The 25818-nt window shown below is 49.9% G+C and overlaps 12 protein-coding genes across 12 annotated transcripts; 5 read left to right on the top strand and 7 right to left on the bottom strand.

Moving 5' to 3' along the window:
* Window positions 1–41: 41 nt before the first annotated feature.
* On the top strand, window positions 42–847 carry N7503_000337 (OBAP family protein; the record flags this gene model as incomplete). The annotated part of the gene is made up of 3 exons (XM_057059898.1): window positions 42–258; window positions 317–772; window positions 831–847. The coding sequence occupies 3 exons, from the start codon at window positions 42–44 to the stop codon at window positions 845–847; spliced, it is 690 nt and encodes a 229-aa protein (XP_056926821.1).
* A 232-nt stretch (window positions 848–1079) lies between these two features.
* N7503_000338 (cytochrome P450) lies at window positions 1080–2969 on the bottom strand (the record flags this gene model as incomplete). The annotated part of the gene is made up of 6 exons (XM_057059899.1): window positions 1080–1301; window positions 1355–1645; window positions 1706–1885; window positions 1947–2565; window positions 2615–2734; window positions 2794–2969. The coding sequence occupies 6 exons, from the start codon at window positions 2967–2969 to the stop codon at window positions 1080–1082; spliced, it is 1608 nt and encodes a 535-aa protein (XP_056926822.1).
* A 555-nt stretch (window positions 2970–3524) lies between these two features.
* Window positions 3525–7813, bottom strand: N7503_000339 (Mtc5p; the record flags this gene model as incomplete). Its single annotated transcript, XM_057059900.1, has 2 exons — window positions 3525–4550; window positions 4607–7813. The coding sequence occupies 2 exons, from the start codon at window positions 7811–7813 to the stop codon at window positions 3525–3527; spliced, it is 4233 nt and encodes a 1410-aa protein (XP_056926823.1).
* A 450-nt stretch (window positions 7814–8263) lies between these two features.
* On the top strand, window positions 8264–8888 carry N7503_000340 (E2 ubiquitin-conjugating protein UBC13; the record flags this gene model as incomplete). The annotated part of the gene is made up of 4 exons (XM_057059901.1): window positions 8264–8316; window positions 8381–8469; window positions 8523–8654; window positions 8713–8888. 4 exons carry the CDS (start codon window positions 8264–8266, stop codon window positions 8886–8888), a joined length of 450 nt encoding a protein of 149 aa, XP_056926824.1.
* An 892-nt stretch (window positions 8889–9780) lies between these two features.
* N7503_000341 (uncharacterized protein) lies at window positions 9781–11613 on the bottom strand (the record flags this gene model as incomplete). The annotated part of the gene is made up of 1 exon (XM_057059902.1): window positions 9781–11613. The coding sequence occupies one exon, from the start codon at window positions 11611–11613 to the stop codon at window positions 9781–9783; it is 1833 nt and encodes a 610-aa protein (XP_056926825.1).
* A 1371-nt stretch (window positions 11614–12984) lies between these two features.
* On the top strand, window positions 12985–13518 carry N7503_000342 (uncharacterized protein; the record flags this gene model as incomplete). The annotated part of the gene is made up of 1 exon (XM_057059903.1): window positions 12985–13518. The coding sequence occupies one exon, from the start codon at window positions 12985–12987 to the stop codon at window positions 13516–13518; it is 534 nt and encodes a 177-aa protein (XP_056926826.1).
* Window positions 13519–14872: 1354 nt separating this feature from the next.
* On the top strand, window positions 14873–15804 carry N7503_000343 (60S ribosomal protein eL24; the record flags this gene model as incomplete). Its single annotated transcript, XM_057059904.1, has 3 exons — window positions 14873–14923; window positions 15172–15315; window positions 15523–15804. 3 exons carry the CDS (start codon window positions 14873–14875, stop codon window positions 15802–15804), a joined length of 477 nt encoding a protein of 158 aa, XP_056926827.1.
* Window positions 15805–16717: 913 nt separating this feature from the next.
* Window positions 16718–17401, bottom strand: gup1 (glucosamine 6-phosphate N-acetyltransferase; the record flags this gene model as incomplete). Its single annotated transcript, XM_057059905.1, has 2 exons — window positions 16718–16820; window positions 16907–17401. 2 exons carry the CDS (start codon window positions 17399–17401, stop codon window positions 16731–16733), a joined length of 585 nt encoding a protein of 194 aa, XP_056926828.1. The 3' UTR covers window positions 16718–16730.
* A 497-nt stretch (window positions 17402–17898) lies between these two features.
* On the bottom strand, window positions 17899–20034 carry N7503_000345 (class II fumarate hydratase). The gene is made up of 7 exons (XM_057059906.1): window positions 20002–20034; window positions 19706–19947; window positions 19605–19649; window positions 19502–19539; window positions 19318–19433; window positions 18233–19250; window positions 17899–18174 (listed from the first exon to the last, which is right to left on the bottom strand). The coding sequence occupies exons 2-7, from the start codon at window positions 19922–19924 to the stop codon at window positions 17991–17993; spliced, it is 1620 nt and encodes a 539-aa protein (XP_056926829.1). The 5' UTR covers window positions 19925–19947; window positions 20002–20034; the 3' UTR covers window positions 17899–17990.
* A 212-nt stretch (window positions 20035–20246) lies between these two features.
* N7503_000346 (alpha/beta hydrolase) lies at window positions 20247–21473 on the bottom strand (the record flags this gene model as incomplete). Its single annotated transcript, XM_057059907.1, has 3 exons — window positions 20247–20504; window positions 20558–20875; window positions 20937–21473. The coding sequence occupies 3 exons, from the start codon at window positions 21471–21473 to the stop codon at window positions 20247–20249; spliced, it is 1113 nt and encodes a 370-aa protein (XP_056926830.1).
* Window positions 21474–22266: 793 nt separating this feature from the next.
* N7503_000347 (putative aspartate transaminase) lies at window positions 22267–23930 on the top strand. The gene is made up of 3 exons (XM_057059908.1): window positions 22267–23421; window positions 23481–23586; window positions 23646–23930. The coding sequence occupies exons 1-3, from the start codon at window positions 22342–22344 to the stop codon at window positions 23708–23710; spliced, it is 1251 nt and encodes a 416-aa protein (XP_056926831.1). The 5' UTR covers window positions 22267–22341; the 3' UTR covers window positions 23711–23930.
* A 232-nt stretch (window positions 23931–24162) lies between these two features.
* Window positions 24163–25514, bottom strand: N7503_000348 (putative chitin biosynthesis protein (Chs5); the record flags this gene model as incomplete). The annotated part of the gene is made up of 2 exons (XM_057059909.1): window positions 24163–25341; window positions 25443–25514. The coding sequence occupies 2 exons, from the start codon at window positions 25512–25514 to the stop codon at window positions 24163–24165; spliced, it is 1251 nt and encodes a 416-aa protein (XP_056926832.1).
* Between the last annotated feature and the right edge of the window lie 304 nt (window positions 25515–25818).

Raw genomic sequence — 25818 nt, forward strand, 5'->3', positions numbered from 1 at the left:
GTTCAAATACCCGCAAGCGCAAATTCAAATTACGTCTCAAAATGTCCGCTTGTGCAAAAAGCTCGGAGAATGAAAACAGCTCTATCGCAGGTGGTGACCGCACGACAAAGAGCAAAGTTCTCGAGACAGGGGCTGGTCTAGTCCAGGACTTTACACCCGTCAAGCAGATTTGCGCTCATCTAAACGCATTCCACGTCTACGCCAACGACCGAACTCGATGCGTTGAAGCTAACCATTATTGCACGCATTTAACCGAAGGTATGAACATGGTTACTGTTTCTATTGTAGAAGAGATACCATGCTAATTCAAATCCAGATGTGCGACAGTGCTTGATCTATGACTCTCCGGATGCCAAAGCTCGCCTGATCGGCGTCGAGTATATGGTCTCACCACGCGTCTTCAAGACCCTTCCAGCCGAAGAGCGCAAGTTGTGGCACACTCACGAATTTGAAGTCAAAAGCGGCATGCTCATCATGCCGGCACCGGCATCTATGCCCAACGCGGCATGGGAGGCAGCGGAGACGGCGGAAATGGAGGATGTTGCGCCGATTTATGGAAAGACGTACCATTTCTGGCAAGTTGACCGTGGAGACGTGGTTCCTATGGGACCCCCACAGTTGATGGGGAGTTTCGGGTCGGAAGATGATGTGAAGAAGGCGTGTCCAGGTGGACTTGACGAATTGCTTCGGGAACGGGATGAGCGGTTTGGGGTGGATTATAAGGTGAAGGCGAAGAAGCGGGAAGGTATTGCGGCTGTTGACAAGCACCCAGGTATGTTACATATTTAAGTGCTATTGCGTTGAGATCATAAACTAACTTGGCTTGCTAGACGCAGACACAATGTGAGACAAGTCTGAATGAATAGGACTTCAGCCCCGTTCGTTCAGACTGAAGGTCATACTTACATTCAAAGACAAGGGGAGGGTATGGGATGCGGGGAAGAGTGATTAATGAATATTGATGCATTATCTGATATGTCTGAATGAATATGGGGTGTCTCCCCACTGCAACACCTCAAGACCTAGTCTAGTAATTAGATAAGGTCGAGTTGAGACTTGGCTAATGCTTTTTGTCATCATCAAGTCTCCTTCCCAAATCTTCCAAGATACTCCTCGGATTTCTCGAATTCATCTCGAATAACCTGCACCCGCTTATCGGAACGAGGAACAAACTCAACAGGGAATTTCTTAGGTGCAACAATAAATCCATCAGAAAAGGCCGAGCTCATACTAACGTCCAGCGGAGCTGCAGAAGTAGATTTAATATCGAATAGCCAAACCATCTTGGCAATATTAAGCATCTAGTGATCGATTAGCATTGTTTCAGATCACACTCCAGTCTTTCAAGAAGTACCAGCGAGTTCTCGGCCAATTTTTGACCAGGACAGACTCGTCGTCCTGCGCCAAACCCGTAAGTCGTTCGACGGTGCTTATCAGTGACTTCAGTCTTGGATCCGAATTTGTTGCCGAGGAAGCGCTCCGGTAAGAATCTATCAGGTTCTTCGTATTCGCTTTCGTCCATGTGGATGGCCCATGTGTTCGCAAATAAGATCGTACCCTTAGGCAGAAAGTATTCCCCGTAGTTGTCATCTTGGATTAGCATGTGAGGAATACCGCCAGGTGCGATTGGTCGCCATCGCAGAGTCTGCATAGGTTAGTTTCTTTAGCCTCTTCTTATTAAACTGCGTCATTGTGTGGGTCCTACTTCGTTCATACACGCCGATAAGTACTCCAATTGTCCAATGTCATCAAAGGTAGGCGATTTTTCACTGCTGCAGATACGGTCTACCTCTTCTTGTGCCTTTCTCAGAACCCCAGGGTTCTGCGTCATGGCGAGCACAAACGTAAGCAAAGTCGATGATGTGGTATCAGATCCAGCTTCCATCTAGAAACTCACTCAGCGAATGAAATCTCACAAGCGTTACGGCATCCAAGAGAAAACTTACCAAGATGCCTCCTAGGTATGCCACCTGCTCGTCGCTAAAGCCGATCTTCTCCTGGTCATCCATAAGCTTCTCCATAAAGCAAGAAGTCGAATTCCCCTTCCTAATGCGATCCCTGGTCTCATCTAGAAGCTTAAAATAAAGTGAACTCTGCTCTTGTCTTATTCCATTAGCCTCTTTCTTCCAAGGGCTAAGAAACTCCGGGGTGGCCTTCAAGAAGGGAAATGCATCCACAGGCGGAGTTGCCCCAGTTTCAAGAATTGCAGTGAATCTGTCCTGTGCGTGATACAAAGCCTGCACTTTGGGTGACTGGAAACTCTCGCCTCGTTGACCAAATACAGAAGCAAGAATGACAGCAGTGGAATAGCGACGGATATGGTCGTAATAGCCAGCTGGGTCGTCCAGCAATTGACACATCGTCTGTGTAGCTTCGGCTGTTTGTATGGGATGCAGCGCATCGACGGCAGCCACATTCAGCAAGCCTTGAACGGACTTGCGGAGAGTCCTCCAGCCTGCACCGTATTGTGCTAGCAGAATGTGAATTTCGTTTGGGCAGATGAGCTCCCGGCCGACGTAGTTTTCAGGTCGACCGGAGTAGATGGCGCCTCGTTTATCGAAAAGCCTGTCCAGGAGTCTATGTGAGCATTTATATCCGGGTAGTCACCGCTCACAGAGCCTTGAAGCCTTTGACTAACTCTGAGACATGGCGATGACTGTTTAACACCACGGCGTTTAGAGGACCTAGTTTCAGCCCAATGATACTTCCATATTCCTTGGTCCATTCATGTTGCCTATAAACCTTTGATTAAATATTACCAAGATATAAGGAGCCCATTAGGGTTTTACGCACTTTAAGAACCCTTTTCGCACGGGTAACTGATGTAGGTTTCCAATAATAGGAAGCCCAGGTGGTCCGGGAGGGAAGTTTTTGGGTCGACGGCTGGCAACCGCGTACTTTGTGATCAGGAGGATCAATGGAAGCACGATCCAAGCGAAAGCCAAGTTGAAAAGATTTAGCATGGCCATCTTCCAGCAGATGGTTGTGGAAAAAGCTGAAATTCTAGATGGCTGGCTCCACAGGTTTTGTGGAGCCTGAAGTATGTAGTACAAGTATCATCATTCCCACACCTTGCAGATCTTACCCCGCCCGCCATTTGGTTCGTCATATAGCAACTCTTTCCGAGATAAGGAGGCGGGGATACGTGCATAGAGGGACAAATTGGGACTCTTTTAAACCAGACCGATGTAACCTGGGAATGAGGGACCTAGCGAATCCCAACGCAGGAGCAGATGCGCTAGCGATATCTACATTCCAGGGCTAGGCAACTCTCAATGGTATGAGATCAAGTTTTCAGATACAACACTAAGAGGCTCGATGTTGTTCAATTTGATGGATGTCCTGTGTGAATCCCATGTACTTGGGGCGAAATTTGCAGTATGTCTTCTAATGTAGGTATCACAATGTATCCAGGCATAGAGGTATATCTGGAAAGAAGAAAATCATAATATACAACGCCATTGGTATCAATGATAAAGATCCCATCTCAACGCCAATAAAAAACATTTATATCAAGTCAAACATTATTTCCGCTTGGGCATGGCGATCGCTACGGAGCGATTCTTTCTCCGGTGCTCCTCCTTCGAGCGTAGACCCTGGCTGAGTCCACCGCCCATACCTCGTGCGAGAGATGCAAAAGGTGAAGAGGTTTGGAACATATCCAATTCATTTTCTTGTTGACCCAGGGCCGTTTTCACGGTGGGCGTACTTCGACCCGAATTATTGTTTCCTGCAGGTTCAGACTGCCGACGACGGTGACGCTTTTCTTGAGCGAGTGTCTGAGTGGGACCAGCAGGAGTTTCTGTCGGGTTGGGAGAGGTTGGCTCCCACGCCGGCATCGGCACAGCAGCTGTGACATGTTCAAAGCAGTTGCAGCCACATCCGCTTGGACAAGGTGGAGGAGGGAAGTCGGCAGGGTTTTTGAGATCAGCAGGTGGAAGGAACCAGCGTTGGTGACAGTCGAAACAGCTCACGTGGCCACAGCTGAGACATGGTACCAGCATTCCATCCACAACCTCACGACAGATCACACAAGGAAGCTTGGTGGGTAGTGCTTGTCGAGGATTGCAGTTCGAACAACGGCGGAATGAAGTCTGACGATTGTGCTTGGATGGTGTATCGGGAGCCACGGGCGTCGGAGCAAAAATGGAGGTTTGCAAGGCATGACCGCAATTCGCACAGTGACGTTGGAAATCAAGACCCTCGAGACCTTCCATGGCATCACGCTTTGTCGATTCACGAAGTGGGGACATCTTGGAACCGTTGCTGTTCCAATAATGGCTCATGTGCATGTCATCTATATCGTCGGCCACCTCGCCAATCTTGAGGACCTCGGCTTGTTGGATAGGCAGATCCCACATCGACAATATATCGGAATACGCAGCACGGTACGATTTCCAAAGCCACTCTTTGCTTCGGTCTAGAAGGCAATAGCCTGGTGTAGACTCGTCGCCATCAAATTCACTTTGATTTTTGAAAGTGACTTTGAACCGTGCGGCAGGCTTCATGATCTTGGGAGGAGGCTGATCGCTTTCGGTATCAGAAAAGGGCTGTAGGATAATAGTTAGAATATGGATTTCACAGGTCAAGGTATCATTACACTAACCGCTTGAACAGTTACCACGCTCGGGCTCTCGGCTGGGCTTTGTTTCTTCTTGCTAAGGTGAGTTACTGGAGGAGATGCCGATGATGGCCCGAATGTGAATGAGCGTGATAGTGAAGATGCTAGGACCGAGCCAAACCCGGACCCACTTCGTGGATGAGACTGCTGATCAGGCGAAGCCGCAATGGATACATTTTGACTCTGTGCTTTCCGATTAGCGGCTATGCCGCGTGGGCGGGATAGGTAAGGGGGTGTAGTGCCGGTAGAATAAGGGGGTGTGGAGTCAACACGCCAAAGCTCGCTCGATGACCTTGCTGACGTGTGGGGCGGTATGGCTTGGGGCTCTTTTGGGACGGATGAAGCCGGGGTAGTGGCCAGTGATTTGTTCTGTACAGTCGAGGTCACAGACCCAAAGTCCAAGGAGAAATCCTGTTGTTCGGGGTGCGTTCCTTTCACTTTTTCTGAGCGTCCTTCCTTGTTGGGTTCAAAGAGGACACAAGAGAGCATAGCGACCATTTGCACGTCGCCGATACGCTCAAAATGATCGAATAGGGCGGAGACAAGCCAGTGGCTACCCAAGGGGTGATCACCCCATCGAATAACACTATTAGCAACATCTTTGTAAATTGCGTTTTTGCCCAGGCTTTGGCTAATATCGAGGCGTTCTTTTCTTAATGCCCGTCTTGTCCCCAGCTTGGTCTCTATAGGAGACACCGGTTTTCGCTGGATGTGCAAGATCAGCTTGATCAGACCCCATATTTGAGCCAGTTCGTAATATCCAGCATCCAGGGCAACTGCAGCATTATGAGCGCATACAACTGTCCCTTCGCCGCAAATGCGATACTTGCTGGCCAATTCCCGTTTGACGGGTAACAGATCGCTGAAGTCATGAATAGAAACTACATTTTGAGTTGAATCGGCGGATTTGCTTGTCATGGCACCACCAATGGATCGCTGCGAATTATCCGTAGATCGAGGCCGGTAAATCCCCATACTACCGGCACTGCGCCAAGTCTGTGGTGGCTGGAAACGAGTCACAGGTAGTCCAGACAGAATATCAGAAGAGCCTGACGAGCTCGAGGTCTCGGAGTATGAATCATCGGAGTCATCGGATGCACCATCGGCCGTGCTTGTGATTGTACCGGTCATACGTGGTCCCGGGGAGCTAGTCTGCAGGCGCCCGAACCCTTCAAAAACTTTGTCTGTCCGTGACAATCTGCTCATCTCTTTGAACCCAAGATTGTCAAACAGAGCGATGGATTTGTCCTTCTTAGCAGGGAAAAAGCAGATCAGGCGGCCATCGTTTGCCCACAGCGCACCGCATCCTTTTGCTACTGGGACCATAACATTGGCATTCACTGGGCGGAGCAGCTCAGAGCTCATTCCCAGCTCCTGACTTTGTGTCATACCGACTTCGTCTTCGTCGCTGGATTCGCCTTCCAATTCTCCGTTGATCGGAGATTTAATCGTGTCAGTTGTTTCACCCAGGACCAATGCTACACTCTCCTCCAGTGAACTCTCGCCCAGAAGATAGCGCACAGCACCTTCCAGGCAACCTCGTTTCCGAGACATGTATGTTTCAGCAATTGTTCGCAATTCAGCTGTGATCTTGCCAGATAATTCATCGGTAACAGCCGCAGTTTTTTGACAATTGAAGGTTGGAATGGCGGTCTTCGGATAGCTGACCGGGAATTTTATATCCACTTTAAGAAAAAGGCTATCCCCATTTGCACCCCATGGTCCGTTCAGCGATATGGTGATCTTTCTCTGGCGAACATCAACTGATTCGAAGACAACCTTTGTAAACATGTCTCCTACGTGGCTGATCTCGTCTCCCAGAGTCTCGATATCCCAACCTGAGATTTTCACACCACGCATCCAAGCAATGGGATTTGTGTCTGCCCTGAGATTTGATCGTGGCTGCATACCCATGCGAGCATCGACATGGGCACCCTTTGTCCAGGCGCGAGCATGTGGGACTGAAATGGCATTCATTCCAGGTCCCCCAGCAAATTGTGTGGTCGTGTTGTGTTGGATCGAAGATGCTGAGTCTACATCTTCCAGGTCTAGATCCGAATTGACATCTCTGAAACTTCGATAGACTGCGCCTAGGCGAGTCACATTTCGAGTAGAGATGTATGATTTGCCCTTTTCATATCCAACGCGCTCAAAGATTTCCTGATTGACACGGTGTAGACGCAGCTCTCGGTCTGTGCCCCATGTGACCAGCTGAAATTCTCGGTGGTCAATTCCATCCACCACCCCGCCGCGGGGCCTCCATAGAAATTCTTTCACCTGACCTTTATGACCTGGAAAGCTGTGCACTAAAGGCAAGTCATCGTCGGGACTGCTGCCTTCGCCGGCTCGCCGACTATAAAGATGAAGATCGCTGTTCCCCCTCTGCGGCATAGCAGTCACACCCCATCCAAATGGAGTGTTTCTGGCGCGCCATACAGGGAATGGAGTGCGGATCAGCTTCTCGGGTTCATCTGTTTCCGAGGTATAGTCCCAAAACTTGATAGTTTTATCAAGGGAGCATGTCGTTAAAGCACCCCGCCGGACACGATTCCAATCCACACCATAGATCTTTGTGTCATGAGCTTCGATAGATCGGATCGGGTACGCACCCATGCGATCATCCCAGATACGAAGAAAGCGATCATGAGAACTAGCAATCACATGGGGATCTTGGCGATTCCATTTCACCTGAGTAGCGCCGGTAAACCAATCCGAAAAGGATATCACCGGACGGGACGGTGTGCGAAGATCCCAACAATGAACGAAGCTGTCGACGGCACAGGTAGCGAGAATGTCAGGATGAAATGCCGAGAAATTTATGTCTGTGATCGCGCGCGAATGTGCGTGCAGTACAAATTCAATGGAGTTCTGCCATGTCTTCATGGCCAAATTCCACACCAAAGCTTTTTGGTTAGATGTACTTACCACCCAATAGTCGCGGGAGGCAAAAGGCGACCACTGCACATCGGCGACCTCCCATGGTGTATGGTGAGGCAGATAACGGGGTGGAGAATACGGTGAGTCCAGGTCAATGACATGCAGACCTTCCTTGGAGGCAAGTACCACATCTCGCCCACATGGGGAAATGGACATAGACCCGACCGGCTGTTCCACATGGAATGAGCTGTCCTCATCGAAGGTCGGGCTCTCGAAGGCCGACGTGAGCGGCCGCGGCTCCATGGAGCTCGACATCTTGTCAGCGATCGAGACAGTAGGCCAATCGGGGCCAGAGTTGTTGTAGAGATTGCACTGTGAAAGATTTATGCACTATGTAGAAGCTCATGAGGAGCCGGTGCTCCCATATTGGCCATGCATATCCACGCTTGCATGGATAGACACTCGCGTGCCAGGGAGCTCCGATAAGGGAAGCGGGAATCGCAACGGGTGTGGCTGGTGTGGATCGTGTGGCTGGAGGCTGTTATAGTGTGGCGCAGTTTACGGAACACGGCAGAACCCCGCGGTGCAGTAATGCCCCTCTGGTTTATCATCAGTTATTAAACGTTGCTCGGCATTTTCTCAGCCTCGATCTTTCACTTTGATCTTTCTTGCTCGATTTAGCTATTGAACGTGACTTCTTTTCTGCAAAACTCGTCACTATATCTTCACAACTATATCCACACGTGAGCGATAAGCCTTGCAATCATGGCCCTGCCGAAGCGCATTATCAAGGAGACCGAGCGGTTGATGGCCGAGCCGTGAGTTTTAATTCTGGTCAACAGATACAAATGTTAGACTTCGGACTAATCAAGCTGCATCCAGCGTCCCCGGTATTAATGCTGTTCCCCACGACGACAACCTCCGATACTTCGATGTCTCGATTCACGGTCCATCCCAGTCTCCCTACGAAGGTACGCATTACTCGATCTCGTGCCTACAAACATGATAACTCATTTCCTTGCAGGTGGCATCTTCCGTCTTGAGCTGTTCCTTCCCGACGACTACCCTATGACCCCGCCGAAGATTCGTTTCTTGACCAAGATCTACCACCCCAACATCGACCGTCTCGGCCGCATTTGCTTGGATGTCCTCAAAAGTAAGCTTCACTTTACCAACTTTTTGTGTTTTTAATGCCTAATAAATTCCGCAAATAGACAACTGGTCCCCTGCCCTTCAGATCCGCACTATCCTCCTTTCCATCCAAGCCCTCCTCGGAGCCCCGAACCCGGATGACCCGCTCGCCAACGATGTGGCTCAGCGCTGGAAGGATGACGAGCCCGCTGCTATCCAGACAGCAAAGGAGTGGACTCGTACTCATGCTATGACTTGAATACGGCCAATTGTGATGTGACCATGAAGCAAAAAAGAGAAAGTAACAAAGTGTGGGGCAAGGGATATCCATTCCACTGAGATCATTGGGACGGGCAAGCTCGTTTTTCACCTTTTTAGCGTGATGTTGCCTTCCGCCACATCCATCATGTATGGGTTGGTGGCTTATTCAGAAGGCGTTGCATAGAATTAAATGTGTTAAAATCACATTACTCGGGTCTACTGGGCCTCTTCCACGATCAAGATAACGACGAGATACTTGCAATCGACAGTCTAGAATTCAGTCATAAGCCAAGCGTACAGAATACTGCAGATATTGTTAGCGGTGTATGATCTGGGTCAGCTGTGAGGATTGCCTTGACTGTCTAAAACAATCGGCGAACAAGGACGTGTGCTACCCAGAAGAGAAGGCCCATTACTGGATCACATCCTAAGGTATATCAAACTAACGAGAACCACCGTAGAGGAACACCACGCTCTCTCAGTGCCTCTGGTGTCATATGAGGATCCGACCTGGTGACCTCCCCAGTCCCCTTGTTCCTGAATACTCGAAATATCACTGGATCGCATCCGGTTCTCTCGGCCGTTTCTACCTCCCAATCCTCTGAGGGAGACGTTGTTCTTGGATCTTGGTCCGACAAAATTCCCGTCTCAGTGTTAAAATAACGGTAGATGCTGCATCTATTATGGGACTCGGCAAAGGCCTGGACCCTCCACGGCGATGGTAACGGGCCAAGGAAAGCATTCGCGTCGTCCAGCTCGGGGACAAAACATTCTCCGATTACAACAAACTTTCCTTGTGGTTGTCTTCGTAGGAGAATTGGTGACTCACAACCTAGTAAGCAGACTATGATATCGCCTTTCCTTGATCATCAGTCCACGGTTGAGAAAGACTAAGGTGGAGCATGGATCATACCTGGTTGTGCATCTGGAGGGCCAAGCCCGATATAGCCTTCCTCCGTTGTTAAGTAGGTTCGATCAAGAAGTATACCCAAGGAATATTCCTCTTGAAACGTGAGGTTTTCCCCAAAAATGTCATCGTTCGTCTGGATCCGTTCCTTCCACTGCTCCAGGGTGTCGACCCGGGGTTCTGGAAACCGGTCTTTCAGATAATTTCCGGTTATTGCTCGAGCAAATACATCCTGCTGGCTCTCTACTCCCACGCCCTTTCCGGAAAGATCAACACCAAGCAAGTTCCGAGCGGCAGAGGTCGAGTCGAGAAGGTTAATGCGATCTGCCTCGCGTCGATAATTTGGTACAGGACCACGGACAGTTCGGATCGTGGCAGCGTAGACGCCCTCAGCATCAAGAATATTGGGCTCGCGGAACACTACGTGGCAGGCGGAGTATCCCGAGCAAAATTGCCATTCAGCCGGCTTGACCCAGTCTTTCTTGTTATAATCTGGTACCCACGACGGGATAGTGGTCGTACGGTATCCCGAACGGCAGTATCGGAGGAGTTCTAACCTTTCGACTTGTCTAATGTGGGAGCAGACGAACAAAGTATAGATATCTTCGGCGGGTAAGGAGTACTGAGGATGGATGTTCTTTCTAAAATTCTCGTGGAATAGACCGAGAACACCGTAGATTATGTCCCGGGGATCCGCGCATTCTCTCTTGTTGGTGAGGCGGAGGATTAACGAGATTGGAGTATTGGACTGGATTGGATTAACAAGGGGCTCGATGAATGCTATTCTGGGCCGCGAGAGAGACGGGCATGCATTAAACTTGGTCCATAGCAGCACAATAGAGCGACGAAAATGTGTCCATGATATCTGGTCAAGCCCACACTGCAAAGTTGCATTGCTTGCAAGATGGATCTCCTGCAAGATCCATACCCGATTGAACCAATCGCGACTGAGGAAGGAGTTGACGGTTATCCAGGTATCAGATTCATATGGCAACCTGACGGCGGAATAGCACCAGTCTGGTTCAACCGCCTCGGGGGACGCTATTATCCAACTGTCCATCGTTGTCACGGCCTGCTGTCCTATAAAGCTGAGGGTTTTCATCGCGATGCCGCTATCGACGGACCCAGGCCCAAGCCAGACGACTACCTGGTCCGCTTCCTTGTAAATGTATGACATGCGCTTGACTTGCTCCTCTCTCTCGGATTGATCCTGCTGGTTCATGCAAATTGCGTCGGCCCAGATGGTGCGAGCACGGTCCTCATATCGGAGGTGCCGAAGCGCGAGGGCGAGGTTGTGGCCAATTTGAAGCTCTGTCGCCGACTCTTTCGACATGGATGCATGCGTAGGTATCACGTAGGTCACTTCATCGTCTGCCCTCGATCCCCATGTGTACGACAAGGCTTCGTAGCGGGGTCCCTCAGACTTCTTGGGCTGGGTTGAGTATTGACTGGGATCAATATTGGGATCAGGATGTGTCCACGTGGACTTGCAGTTGTTTCCATCTGAGTCTTCATAATAAAAAAGAATCTTCTGGTCTGTGTCTTCATGAACCTCCCAGCCCGGCGGTAGCGTTGCTCCCAATTTCTCTAAGCTGAACTTTGGTGCGGAGTCGTCTGATGGCCGAAGAGATACATGCAAAATACTGAGGTGAATGTCGTCGGAGAAAGTGCCGGGATGCAGCTGTATCAATCGGATTTCGTTTCGCGAGCTTTGTAGCTGAGAATAGCGGTAGGGATTCGACGAAGACTTCATTCTCATGTTGATATTGGCGTCTTCTAGAGTTCCAACATCAGTTGAGGATGGCAAAGACCTCATTTTTGAGACTTGCTCCTATGACCCCTCCCAAGCTGACACCCCGGTCAGATGACACGCTAAGATGGACCCCCTTGTAATAGTAGTATTTCCTGTCTCTGGAGGTACCAAGGCTACACGTAACGTGGGTCGTAAGGGTTCTTGTACGACGGGGTGACTTTAGGAAATGTATGAAATATAGATTATGGGGATGAATAGTAGGGCTTTGGACGGGTCTCCCTAAATTTGATGATTTATCATCACCGGTATTTTGATGACATTCAAGGAGGCCAGGATCGATGGGTATCTATGGACCGGGAGACCCTGCATCAAGTGAATCTATATTACTCGAAATTGAGGAATTGCCGAAATTGGCTGCACCACGAGGCTTGGCTGAGCCATTCAGACCCCCTCGGCAATTGATGATTTGATCATCAAGTTGCCTGAAAAGAAGCTTACAAAGAAGCTTGTAGTAGATTGGTGGATATCATGCTGACGGTCAGCACAGACGTTACATTGAAGATCTACCGCCACGGGCCGAGGGTTCGCTGATGACCATGTTACCGTGGGGCTGGTATGCAAGGGGCCGCACCAAGGTGAAGCTTTACTTCAGCGCGAAATCGCTAGTGGAGCCTGTGCCGCCACTAGGGCTCTGATAGCGCTAGGCTGTGGAGCCCCTGGACCCTGACTCCTTGGGAGACCTTTATTCTACGAATACCACTGGAGTTGGCTCCATGTCGGTTTGAATCAAGCCCTCAAATAATGCACAAACATCCTGTGAGTATAGGTACGCCTTATACAACGCTTTCATTTCAAAGTTGTGGTTACCAGCAAAATTTACTGAGCCATCTTGATAATAATGTAGATCATTACTCAAGTAATGGGGGCAAGAGAACAGTACCCTAGGGCTGCTTACTATGGGGCTAAGAATCACCAGATATACTATTGGAAGCAAAAAAAAAAAAGCAATGTGAAATCCAACTCCGCTGTCTAAGATATGCGGCATTTTCTTGATTGGGAAATTGGTGCTTTGCGCCTGCTTGTAGCAAGCCCATTCTCTAGCTGATACCACCCAATCCACATGTACACGACTCAATGAGGCCAAGACGGCAATGTAGAAATTTTGTAGATAGAAGGCTACATAATGTACTCTTCGTCCACCTCAAATCCATTCTTCGCCTCGCTCAGCATCAGTCAGCCAGCACAGTTCTTTTACTGAGGTACACACTCGGAGAGGCCTTTTAAAGCATAGAATAAAGCTAATTCTTGAATAGCTCCAAACACTCCAGTCCAATTCAGTCTTCCGCTTCCCAGCACTCAATTCCAAGTTCTTCATATGAACGCATCTGTCTCAATAGCCCTCATCATCAACTGGATCATTTTGACAATAGCAACATGCGGGCTTTTGCCATTGGACGTCTACTTGTATGTGTCAGCATCGGGGCTGGCCTGGCTCTCTCTAGCGCTATTCCGATCGGCCTGAAGAAGGAGCGCTCAGTCGCCCTGACCGACTCAACCGACGCGGCAGAGACGGCAATCAACTGGAAGGTTGTCAGGGGAGGCCTCAAAGTCACTCGGGATGTGATCGTTGTGGCAGCAGGCGCAACCTCAGCCATTGCAGCAGTAGTTGTCTGGATCCAGAGCGACAGTTCTAAAAACACTTGCAGTCCTATTTCAGGGAGTGGACAATCGGACAACGGTCAGCAGAAGTACAACTTCAAGTACTGGGTAACCACTACTGGAAAGAATTGTGATACCACTGCACAGACGAAGACTGTCTCTGCTGCCCTTGATGATGCTTGGGATGATGTTCACAAGCGCAATTATGACTATGCGTGCCTCGATTTCAGCCATGGAGGCACTTGGCATGGACATCTGGCAATGGCTACGGTTGATTCGGGTGTAGATGTCAACACAATGTGTAACTAGGGAGGATTTAAACTGGTGGGGCTTCAAGGATTTCGACATTTCCTGCATGCGGATACCGAGATACGGGGTTTTTGCTTGAGGCGGGGGACGTATCTGTGCAGCTTTTCAGTACAACTATCTCTGGGGCTGAGCTCTAAGCTCATGGAACTTTGATTGATGAGCTGGTGGGATCTGAATAGTTATGAATCAAGGATGGGTGAAAGAGGTGGTGATGGATTAGATCCAGCTCCAGAAGTCTGAGTTTAGCATGATCGGGCAAATCAGTATGACCAAACCAATATGAGCCCAATTCAAAAAAAGACATTCGCTTTGAACAATAGGCTCTGTCGCAGCTGTTCACATGTTTCTGGATTCGGTATTTGCTTGGCCTCATTCGAAGCAACAGGCTGGAGTCCTGCTCCTAGACATCTTCAATAAGAGGTGGAATTCTCCACGGCTAAATTATATGAGACCAGCAGAAGCTGAAAATTTGGAATAGCCTAGGCCCACGAGTATTGAATACCAAAAGTCAAAAAGTCAGATGCCTTAGTACATAGCATTGGTCATGTAGGTGCAGCCTGTGAGTTGAGAGCCCACACATGTATGAACTAAATATATATATATATGTATCCAGGGACTCATGGAGAGGGACCTCTCGCCCGGGTGGCATCCAAATGTCCACAGCACTCGACACCCATCTGCATAACTTTTGGAAGCCAAATCATGCAGTATAGTTGGGTTGGTGAGCCTGATTGCCGGTTAAAGCATGAAATGTGCCAACAAAGCTCTCTGAGCGTCATAACATTGGAAACGAAGCTGATAAATGATAAGTTTCACACCCACAAAAAAGGATTGTGCGGGTGAAAGACGAGGATTTTATGAACATTAAAAAGGATTTCGCTATTCCACATCAAGTAGGCAACAATGATGCTGAAGCGTGAATTCAGCCAAGGAAAGAGAAGGAGTTGAATGGCGTATCATTTAAGCTTATCTATCTGACTAGGAGAGTGGTGGAGAGCAGGCGTAGGGAGAAGAGATCAAAGAATTCTAAGCATATATCGAATCTCGGATCGGGCAGTTTCCTATTGCATAGATTAAATGCATCAAACGAGTAAACATCAAATTAGCAAACATCAAACATAACTCGGGCGCTCTGCTGTGGAAACCCACGATAAGTCTTATCGATAAGCGATAAGATACATAGATGAGACACACATCATGTGACTTGGGTCGGTCCCGAAAAGGGCAGCGTGCGTCACGTGTCGCACTTTAGCGAGGCGCACCACAATTGGACCCAGCGACGCTACTACCGCGATCCCCGAATTTCGACCATCACCAACGCCAACCGACCGTCAGCGCATCGTCCACCGTCAAGATGCGTACCTACGACGACTCCTTCAGCGGCCAGAAGATCTACCCTGGCAAGGTGCGTTTTGTTCCTGTCCCTCGATCCCCGTCTGCGCGAGAAGGAAATGGAAATTGTGCGGATTCGAGATTGAACGATACAACGCCACACATCGCGATGATCAACCACCACGACACCACCTACGGTCCTCTTGTCACCGATATCGATTTCGACTTGTCTCCGCCGGTTTCATGACACTTTTTGCGCAGACTTTATGCGGGGTTTATTTGTGGGAACTCAGATTGCTAATATTGGTTGTGGTGATACAGGGTAAGCTGTACGTCCGTGGCGACAGCAAGATCTTCCGCTTCCAGAACGGCAAGTCCGAGTCGCTGTTCCTCCAGCGCAAGAACCCCCGCCGCATTGCCTGGACTGTCCTTTACCGTCGCCAGCACCGCAAGGGTATCTCTGAGGTCGGTTACCAATCAATTCCTTTGGCTTTTGTTCGATTGTGTGATGGAAATGGCCCTTATTGAACCATTATTGGAAGCATTCTACAATCTTTTGATATTGGGGAGATGATGGCGCAAGAGGAGGGATATGATATCATTTCCAATGAAGTGGATCAAGAAAAACCGGGCATTTGCAAAATGGAATACTGATCTTTCTCGAATATATAGGAGGTTGCCAAGAAGCGCACTCGCCGTGTCGTGAAGCACCAGCGTGCTATCGTCGGTGCCTCCCTTGACGTTATCAAGGAGCGCCGCTCCCAGCGCCCCGAGGCCCGTGAGGCTGCCCGCAAGCAGGCTATCTCCGACGCCAAGGAGAAGAAGACCGCCGCCGCTGCCCAGAAGAAGGCCGACAAGGCCAAGAACGCTGCCTCCAAGGGTGGTGCTCAGCGCATTGCCTCCAAGCAGGGTGCTAAGGGCTCTGCTCCCAAGGTCGCCGCCAAGTCCCGCTAAATTACCCCATGACAAAAAGCTGGATGGTGTTTTATTCGTTGACGGTTGCGATATGATGGAACTTGCGGACAATGGGCTGGAGTACTGTCTGTGAGGACTGGCCCCAGGCCAATTTTTTTTACCTTGTTTCAGATATGAAATGCAGAAATGGGACAAGGAATCTCAATTAAAATTATTCACCGCAACTATTCTCTCATATTGATGTATTTCATCCATGGATATATTGGGCAAAATTGTCCTTGCCTCTCAAGGCTACATGTGGGTTTGGTCTCCTCCAATCCTGTGGAGGGGTCGATCAAGCCCATATACTTGAGCCGCAATATTTACCTTTGGGTACACACCCTTGGGCTCTCTATACGGTTGTGACTTATACAATGTAACCGACCTTGGAATTTTGAAACTCTACACATAATGTTTTTAGTAGTAGTCAACCCCGTAACCTAATTAATGCCAATTGATCCATCAATATATATTGCTTCTGTGGTTGGCAACTGGCCCATATAACCCTTGAATGCAGCACGTCTATACATGTAGTACATTATTTCAGTGTCTATCCCTCGATGCCATGGTTTCCACGCAAACCTTGAGCCATTTCTAGCTTAAACAGTTAGACTGATCAAGACAGCCCTATAGCCGATACTTGACACATCTGGATGAAAAGACAACAAGTACAGTGATCAAGGATCTCAAGGACCTGCTCTCAATCTCAAATCATGCTTTCTGTTCAATCCCACATTTATATGCACAGCTGAACCCATGCAAAAGCGTTCAAGTAATGTTGAATGCTCAGGTGAGCGGGTGTGTTCCCATATGATAGCCTCAAGAACAAGAGCGCAACCTCGAGGCTAACCATCCGAATGCCCTAAACGCCAGACCCGAAACGGGCAAGAACAAATCTAAAAACAAATTCCAAGCCCTGACCAAGCTCAGTAGTAGTGAGCCATCTCCAAACCAGCGCGCTTGAACCCGCACTTAACATAGAAGCCCTCATTGGCCTCGGAACAATCAAGAATGCTCTGTCGAACAAAGTCAGCACAAACCCCAACAAGAAACTCCCGCATATATAATGGAAAGAAGCGATCCAGAGACGAAAGAAATTTACCTTATAGCACCCAACCTGCGCCGCAACAAAATCCAAAGCCTGAATAATCCTCAATCCCAACTTCTTTCCCTGCTGACCCTTCTCAACAGCAATATCCTCAATGTGTCCAACCATGCCCAGCTCATGAATAAACTTGCGCTCAACAAGCAGAGACCCAGTACCAACGACCCGATCCGCTCCATCACACACAACAAGCATGTAATACTCGTCATTCCGGGACTTGATCCAGTCAAAGCGCTTGTCCCACTGCTCCTCGCTGATCTCACCAACGGTAGTCAGCACGCGCAAGACATCGAGGTAGCCACGCTGGTAGTCTGAGCGGCGGAGGGGACGAATGGTATAGTCTGTTGGAAGGAGGGAGATGACCTCGGGCGAGATCAGGGAGGCAGGGAACAAGGGACCGTCTTCAAGGTCTGTGACTGGGGTGACGGTTGAGGACATTGTTTTGGTAGGTTCGGTTGGAATGGTGGCTTGGGCGATGGTGGGAGTTGCCATTGTTTATGGTTGTGTGAGGATTGGTGAGCGTTGGAGAGGTGTGGTTTGGGTTTGAGATTTTGAAAGTTGTTGATCCAGGGGAGGGGCGAGACGGCGGGGTTTTAGCGCAAGGGAGATCGACGTGGGAAATTGGTCCAATATTGGCTTTATTCGGAGTTCTTTGCTTTGAATAATCTATGTAGAGAGTTGGAGGAGGTTGGGAAGAATTGATCGAGGTTTACATTTGCAATTAATATGGTTCCAAGGTTCGGGTGTGAAACATTGCCCCTGGAGCTCTTGCTATTAATACATACCCATGCCGGCGGACTAGTGGATTCTTGGAGCACTGCCCTGCATAATATTTTTCTACTTTGTTATGATTCGCGCATGTTGGATGAACATCGGTACGATTGTTTCTCCTTATCTTCATACATTAGAGGGGTTGTGCACGATTCCCGATCGCTACTATTTTTAAACCCGCAATCGCCCCGCCATAACGTCTACATTCTTTGAAGAGTGGATAATAGGAATACAATGCTTCTTATTCAGTATACAAGCCCCATTAGAACTATTCTATAGTGGCGGTTGAACAGCTGGGCTGTCAATTAATTTAAAGCTCCTTGGGAGCAAGCATCAGCTCGGGGCGGACGTGCTTGTCGAAGTCCTCCTCGCTGAGGGCCTTAAGTTCCATAGCGGACTCCTTAAGGGTGAGGCCCTTCTTGTGGGCGTTCTTGGCGACCTTGGAGGCCATGTCGTAACCAATGACGGGGTTCAGGCAGGTCACGAGCATCAGACTAGAAAGCCAGTTAGTAAGTGCAAGGGATAGGTAGGAAGGGGGAGAAAGGGACATACCTCTCGTGGAGAAGAGCGTTGATGCGGGACTCGTTAGCCTCCAGACCCTCAACAAGGTGCTTACGGAAGCTGTCCATGCCGTCAGACAGAATGCGAACGCTGTGGAGCAGGTTGCGGATCATGACGGGCTTGAAGACGTTCAGCTCGAACTGGCCGTTCATGCCACCAATGGTAGCGGCGACGTGGTTACCCATAACCTGGGAGCAGACCATGGTCAGGGACTCGCACTGAGTGGGGTTAACCTTGCCGGGCATGATGGAAGAGCCGGGCTCGTTCTCGGGGAGGCTCAGCTCGCCGAGACCGCAGCGGGGGCCGGAACCGAGGTAACGGATATCCTGGGCAATCTTGAACAGAGAGCCGGCAAGGGTGTTCAGGGAGCCGGAGGCCTCAACGATGGAGTCGTGGGCAGCGAGGACCTCGAACTTGTTGGGGGCAGTCTTGAACTCGGTGCCGGTCATCTTGGTGATCTCGGCGGCAATGGCCTCATCGAAGCCCTTGAAGGTGTTCAGACCGGTACCGACGGCGGTACCACCCTGAGCGAGGAAGCGCAGGTGGGGGATGCTGGCCTCGACACGCTCAACGTTGCGGTCAAGCTGGGCGACGTAGCCAGAGAACTCCTGGCCGAGAGTGAGGGGGGTGGCATCCTGCAAGTGGGTACGGCCAATCTTGATGATGTGGTTGAAGTCCTCAACCTTCTTCTGCAGGGCGTCGCGCAGGCCCTTGAGGGAGGGGATCAAGGTGTTCTCGAGCTCCACAACGGCGGCAATGTGCATAACGGTGGGGAAGGAGTCGTTGGAGGAAGCGGACATGTTGACGTGGTCGTTGGGGTGAACGGGCTTCTTGGAACCCATCTCGCCGCCCAGGATCTCAATGGCACGGTTGGAGATGACCTCGTTGGAGTTCATGTTGGACTGGGTGCCAGAGCCGGTCTGCCAGACAACCAGAGGGAAGTGGTCCAGCAGCTTACCCTCGGCGACCTCAGCAGCGGCCTGCTTGATGGCCTCACCGACCTTGGGGTCTTTGTAAAGTCAGTATCGTAGTTTTTTTGGGCGCATGTTTCTTGTAGTTTCAAGTGTTTCACTTACCAAGGCCGTACTTCATGTTGACGGTGGCGGCAGCACCCTTGAGGATACCGAAAGCCTTAACCACGGGGGCGGGCATGCGGTCCTGGGGCTGGTTGATGTCGAAGTTGCCCAGGGAGCTGTTCCCAATAACTCATCAGTTTCCCTATACAGTATGCCATTTGGAACTTCGTTGTGGTCGTCTTACCGCTGGGTCTGGGCACCCCAGTACTTGTCGGAGGGGACCTAATGAAGACTCGGATTAGGACTCCGCGTAGATGAGGGGAAAGCAGCTGTAAATTGAAACTCACCTGAATCTCGCCGAAGGCATCGCTCTCAGTACGGGAAGCAGAAGACTGCATTTCTTGTCAATAAAGTCCATCTAGACTTGGGTTCCTGATTCGCTTCCTACCATCTTGATGGTTGTGCTGAAGGCTCGCTTGTTGTTGTTGACAAGCTGAAGGCGGGGGAATTGACCGAGACGGCTACTGGAGCTCAAAGCCCGGCTGGCATAGGCCGGGGAGCGAGCAGCAACCGACACAAGGTTGCGGGCTGCGGGGTTGGCAGCTCTGGTCGCATGTGTCAAGGTGGCCATTGACCGCACCGCGGCTCGGGAGGTGGAGGGATTCATTTTGTGCCTGTGTATGCTTTAAACTGTGTCACAAGTCCAGTTAGAGTGCCCAATGGCTTGATTGAGTGGAGACGAACAAGAGTATGGGGTCAGAACGCTACCTTTATAAACAGCGACAGGAAGAAGAAAAGAAGAAACAAATGAACACCGAGTCGCAAAGCCGACTCTTCCCGGTATCGGCATAACAATACCAAAACGCTGATCCGATCTGCCGTGGGCGGTTACTGTAGTGACATCCCGTTGTATTGGAAATATATTGTATTGTACGGTTACCACCTAGCGCTTATACGTTCATCCATAATATTTATCTGATCAATGATCTTCACTCCACGAGCTCCCGTTGGAGTGCCGCGATCACTGCTGCATTGAACTGTCGCCCTCCTTCAAGAATGCCATCCAGAGCACTTAGTAAATGCGGTACCCCCAGGTATCGCTTGACTTCTACGCGAACCCCTGCTGCTTCAAGTTTGGCTGCGTATACCTCGCCCTCGTCGCGCAAAGGGTCAAGCTCGGCAGTTGAGACAAGGGCCGGAGCTAGCCTTGTGAAATCGGGTGCGAGCATGGGAGATATCTTCCAGTCCTATAAGAACGGTCAGCTTAGATTTTGTTGTAAAAATTGACTGTAAGACCCACATCTTCAGATGGTGGAGGTCGAGGCACGCCGAGGAAGTGTCGGTGAAAGTATGCCATGCGAGCCGCCGGAAGCGCTGGAGCAAACTCCATCTCTCGATAGGATTCGTATGGACAATTTTCACGGTCGAACTCGCCGTCTGGTGTAAAGACTTGGTGCATGTCACACACGGGGACAGTCAAGACTTGTAACCCAAGAGGGATCCCTTCATTGCGACAAAGATGAGCGATGACAGCTGCAAGATGGCCACCTGCAGATGCACCGCCTACAGATAGTCGAACCGGATCGAGGTTGAACTCGGCTGCCTTTTCGGTGCGGATCTAGATAGCTGTTAGTCCCAACGACTAGAATTCATTACAGCACTGGAGGATGTCTTCGCACCCAATTGAAGGCCGCCCAGCAATCCTCTACGGGGATTGGATACGGATTTTCAGGAGCCAGTCGGTAATCCACATCAAATGCAACAAGATTTCCATCAAGACCATCAACAAGAGTCTTGCAGAAATCATGGTCGGTGCCTAGGTTTCCAAATACCCATCCGCCGCCGTGAAAGTTGATATAGGCTGCTTTCTTCTTTTGCTCACCCTGAGCCTCCTGCTTTGGGGCCGGCTCAAATATGCGAATAGTAATTTCGCCTCCCTTCACGGGGCATTTTTGCTCAGTGATGCGATAGACATCGGGACCACGAGCACGGCCGTACGCGATGAGATACCTGGCTGGATTCTTGCGAAAGTCCTTAATTGGAACCTCGTGGGTATGCAAACGTCCAGCGTTGTATTTATTATAATACTCAACATAGACAGGATCATAGCGATTGATCAGCTCTGGAGGAATACTGTTGTGGAGAGATTGATAGATCTCTGGGAATTGAAATTCATGCAAGGCCGGGTCGCCTGTCTGCCACTCTTGCTGGGACATTCTGGAAGTTTGTTTTCTTTGAAAGGGGCGAGGAATGAGGTTCCCAAGGAGAAATTATATATGAATATCTCGTGAGGGGAAACTACCTCTATCTTTGTATCATCAGTCCATGATTGGCCCCTGTGGTTGTACGGCGCGGGGTCGTCAGTCTCCAAGTCCACAGATCTCTTGTCCCAATTCGCCCCGGCCATCATGATACGATTCCATCCGATTTCCCTCTGCTTTTCAAATGGTAAAATCTATATGATTTCATCTCGAATTGTTGGCCGGGAGTTCATGTTAGCAGTCATGGGTGGCACATACAGTATTAGAGATCTACTCCACACCCGCAGGAGAAACCAACTATATATTTCCAATGAACAGATCTATTTGGTTGACAACCCCCCACAAGAACCCTTTTAGAATGGGGATATACGACTTTTACACTCTCTATCACACCAATACGGAGTTCTCTCCGAGAATTTTAGAGTACTTATCTCGTATCCTTACTCCAAAGGAGTCAGCATGCATTTGATGACGTGCCTTGCTGATGACAAGGTTTAGATCTCCCCAGGAACAATAAGACTTGTCCAAACTTCAATATTTCCACATCCATGGATCCTAAACAAAGGCTAGCAACGGCATAAATGGCCTCGTGACATTCAGAAATCAAGATGAAGAGAAACATGATGCCAATATCCTTGGTGAGGGAACCGTTATTAAGCGGCCGTTCCCGCGGGGCAAAAAATATCTTTGAAGGCGATATCGGGTTTGACTCAGCGTACCAAACCCTCGCCCGCATTCCGGTGTTTCCTTTTGTTCCACGCATCAATCTCCCATTGCATTCTCTCCACACTTCCGAGCCCTCAATCGCCTCATAAACCTCACAATGGAAAAGGTTCCCACCCGTCTGAACGTTGCTCCGGTCCCACCGGATGAGATCTTCGCCTTGAACGGCGCCTACTTCGCCGATACCCACCCGCAAAAGGTCAGTCTCGGAGTCGGTGTTTACCGCACAGACGACGGCAAGCCATGGCCCCTCCCAGTCGTGGAGAAGGCTGAGAAGCAATTGGCAGCCGAGAACGACCTCATGCGACACGAATACACCGCTATCGAGGGCGATGTCCCCTTCCTGGAATTGGCGCGGGACCTGATGTTCGGCTTTGAGAACGGCACCGGCGACGCAGAGGGAAAGGCACGTATCGCATCAGTGCAGACTGTTGCTGGAACCGGCGCAAACCATCTCGGTGCCCTTTTCCTCGCACACCACATGAAGCCGCGTAACGTTTGGCTGTCGAATCCTTCGTGGGCGAACCACATGACTATCTGGGAATTGGCCGGCGTGCCCCGCAAGACCTACCCTTACTATCACGCCGCGACTCGGTCGTTCGACTTCGAGGGCATGATTGCTACCCTGGAGTCCGAGGCGCAGGAGGGAGATGCTGTTCTTCTGCATGCCTGTGCACACAACCCCACTGGTCTGGACCCGAATAAGGAGCAGTGGAAGGCCATTGCGGACGTGTGCGAGCGTAAGAAGCTTTTCCCCTTCTTTGATTCCGCGTACCAGGGTTTTGCTTCTGGATCCGTTGAGGAGGATGCCTGGGCTGTTCGCTATTTCTTTAACAACAAGCCTGATATGGAGATGTGCGTGGCACAGTCTTTCTCTAAGAACTTTGGTCTGTACGGTCAGCGTGTTGGTGCTTTCCACTACGTTACCAACCGCAGTGCCACTGTTATTCGCGATATTGTTGTGAACAACTTGTGCCACTTGATCCGTGGCGAGTTCTCCATGGGCCCTCGTATTGGTACTACTATTGTGAAGAAGATTTTGACCAATGATGAATTGGTCGCCGAATGGCACCAGGACCTCGAGGTCATGAGTTCCCGCATTAAGACCATGCGCCAGGCGCTGTATGACGAGTTGGTTCGTTTGAAGACTCCTGGCACTTGGGAGCACATTATTGAGCAGGTAAGTTTTAAACATTGGGTCTTAGCTTTGGTTGCACAAGTTACTAATCGTCTATCCAGAACGGCATGTTCTCCTACACCGGTCTGACTCCCAAGCAAGTCTATGCTCTCAAGGACCAGTACCACATCTACCTGCTCAAGTCCGGCCGAGCATCTATCAGCGGCTGTAAGTATACTGCATTCAAAACCTAATCGGAACATCCCACTAATCATGTCTCTATCTAGTGAGTGAGAAGAACGTCAAGTACGTGGCACAAGCCATCGACGACGTCATTCGAAACGTGCTTTAAATTGCGTTATAGACATATAAGTGATTTTGGTTGAAATATCGGGTTCGCATTGCGGGAAAAAGCCCTACTCCTTGGCCATCGAGATGAGATGAAATGCATTAGGCGGGCTGCCGGTCCTTACCTACTAACGAATGTTGATGATAGACTTCATAGATCATGACCGCCATGCTATAATTCATCCTGAATTTTGGCTTGAATACATATTGGTTCTTTTCTTTAATCAAATGTAAAAGGGTCGGAATATCAGGTTGCATTAAGAAACTATCTACTGTACACAAAGCGCAGCAAGTAAAAGAAGGGTAAACATCGAATATTCGTAACTAAAGCACCTTGTCTAGCAGGCTCTAGACCGCGATGACGTGAAACTGTACTGGATATAATCGTAGGAAGTGTCCACCAGACAAGAGAAGGCCGGACAAGGATCGGTATCAAGAAATGAGAAAAAAGGCTCTCTAGAGTGTTACTTCGCTGAAATCGCCTTCACCCTCTTTCCCTTTGCCCTTAGGATTAGGCTCATCCCCTTCGGGTTTGTGTTGCGGCAGTGTACTCTCTTTGCTTTCCTGTTCGGCATCTTCTTCGGCATCGTCTATCTGGACTGGTGGTTCTTCAGGTTTCTCAGACTCTGGTTCAGGCTCCGCGTGCCCATTCTGTTGGTGTGTTTCCTCTGCAATTTCTTCTGTATCGGACTCATCTTTGGGCGGCGGTGGAGGCGGGGCTTCTTCCTCATCTTGTGACCCAACTTCCTCTGCCTGCGCTTGTGGCTGAGCAGTGGCCTCACCCCCAGGGAATGGCGTCAGAGGTGGTTCAGCAGGAGGCTGCTCTGGTTCACTACGTTGTGGCTGGGTACTGGGTCTGCCCTGAGCGGTTGTAGCAGAGGACATGGTTGATGTAGTGCGTTGATGCGAAGAGCCATGGATGACACCGAGCTGACGGGTCTTGGGGTCCGCATTCAGATAATATCCGCGCACACCAGCAATTGTACCCTCCGATTCACAGGCATCGACCCATTCCGGCACCACAACCGGGATGTTCATCTCAACAGCCTTCTCCCACAGCGGGCCACGGCCCTCCGCACAGACGAAGTGTGTAGTATCAATGCGAACGGTATCAATCATCTTGCCACCAATACGTTCCAGTGTAGCTCCCAATGCCTCCTTGCGCGCCGGGTCCAGAATACCAGGGGTCACTGTAATACCGGAGAGATCGGTCATCTTGTGTGTGCGGCACGTCAACTTCTCCGACTGGTAAGTGCCAGCGGTAGTGCGCAAGACGAGATGGAAGGTGTATTCGGCATGAATGGCTAGACCGCTAATCTTGGTACTGCGAGTCTCGAGCGGGCGGGGTATGGAGCCGGCCTTGGAGTTGTTGCGGTAGAGGGAGAGTGTTTTCAGGGACGCGGTGGCCAGGTCTATGGGGTCCCACTCGAGTACAAGGGATGTTTGAGTTGCATTGCGCAGACGCAGTATGGGCGGCGATGGGGTTTTGACGCCGTAGGTGTTTAGGATTCGCTTCTGGAGTGATTGAAAGGCGTTGACGTTGGCGGTTTCCGCGGCGTGGTTGCGCGCAACATTGATGTCGACAATACTGCCAGATGAAATGTTATTTGGGAGGAGAACGGAGGGAAATTCAATCTAAGTTTGGTTGTATTAGTACACAGCTGGTCTTCGGTTCTTTGTATTGACTTTGGCATCCGTCTGGGGAAGGCCTCAGGCGACCAGGGGCTGGAGCTTACGATGCGGTTGTCCTGGGTCAAGAGCACAGCGACGCCGGCGTCTACCTTGCCGACAGTCAAGGAGACTAGCATGGCGAAATCGAATCAAAGAAATGGGGAGGATTTAAGAAGTGGTGGTCGGAGATGGGAGGAGGTGTAGTTGACAAGTCCCGTGTTGATTCCGCCAGATCGGCATTTAGCGAGGCTTGAGGCAGCGGAAGCTAAAATATGCTGTTCTATATTTACTCTTTGTCTCCGGCGCTCCACCAACCACCAACAATGATCAAGAATGCAGTTGATTTGTATTGATACGTTAATGCGTTTGAGTAGAGATGTACTAAATAGTGGATATAGTCTAAATTCATTCCCAACGCCATGCAAAGATGCTCCAATAATG

The sequence above is a fragment of the Penicillium pulvis genome (assembly GCF_028828015.1).
Source record: "Penicillium pulvis strain IBT 33274 chromosome Unknown contig_10_segment0_segment0, whole genome shotgun sequence".
Classification (NCBI taxonomy): domain Eukaryota; kingdom Fungi; phylum Ascomycota; class Eurotiomycetes; order Eurotiales; family Aspergillaceae; genus Penicillium; species Penicillium pulvis.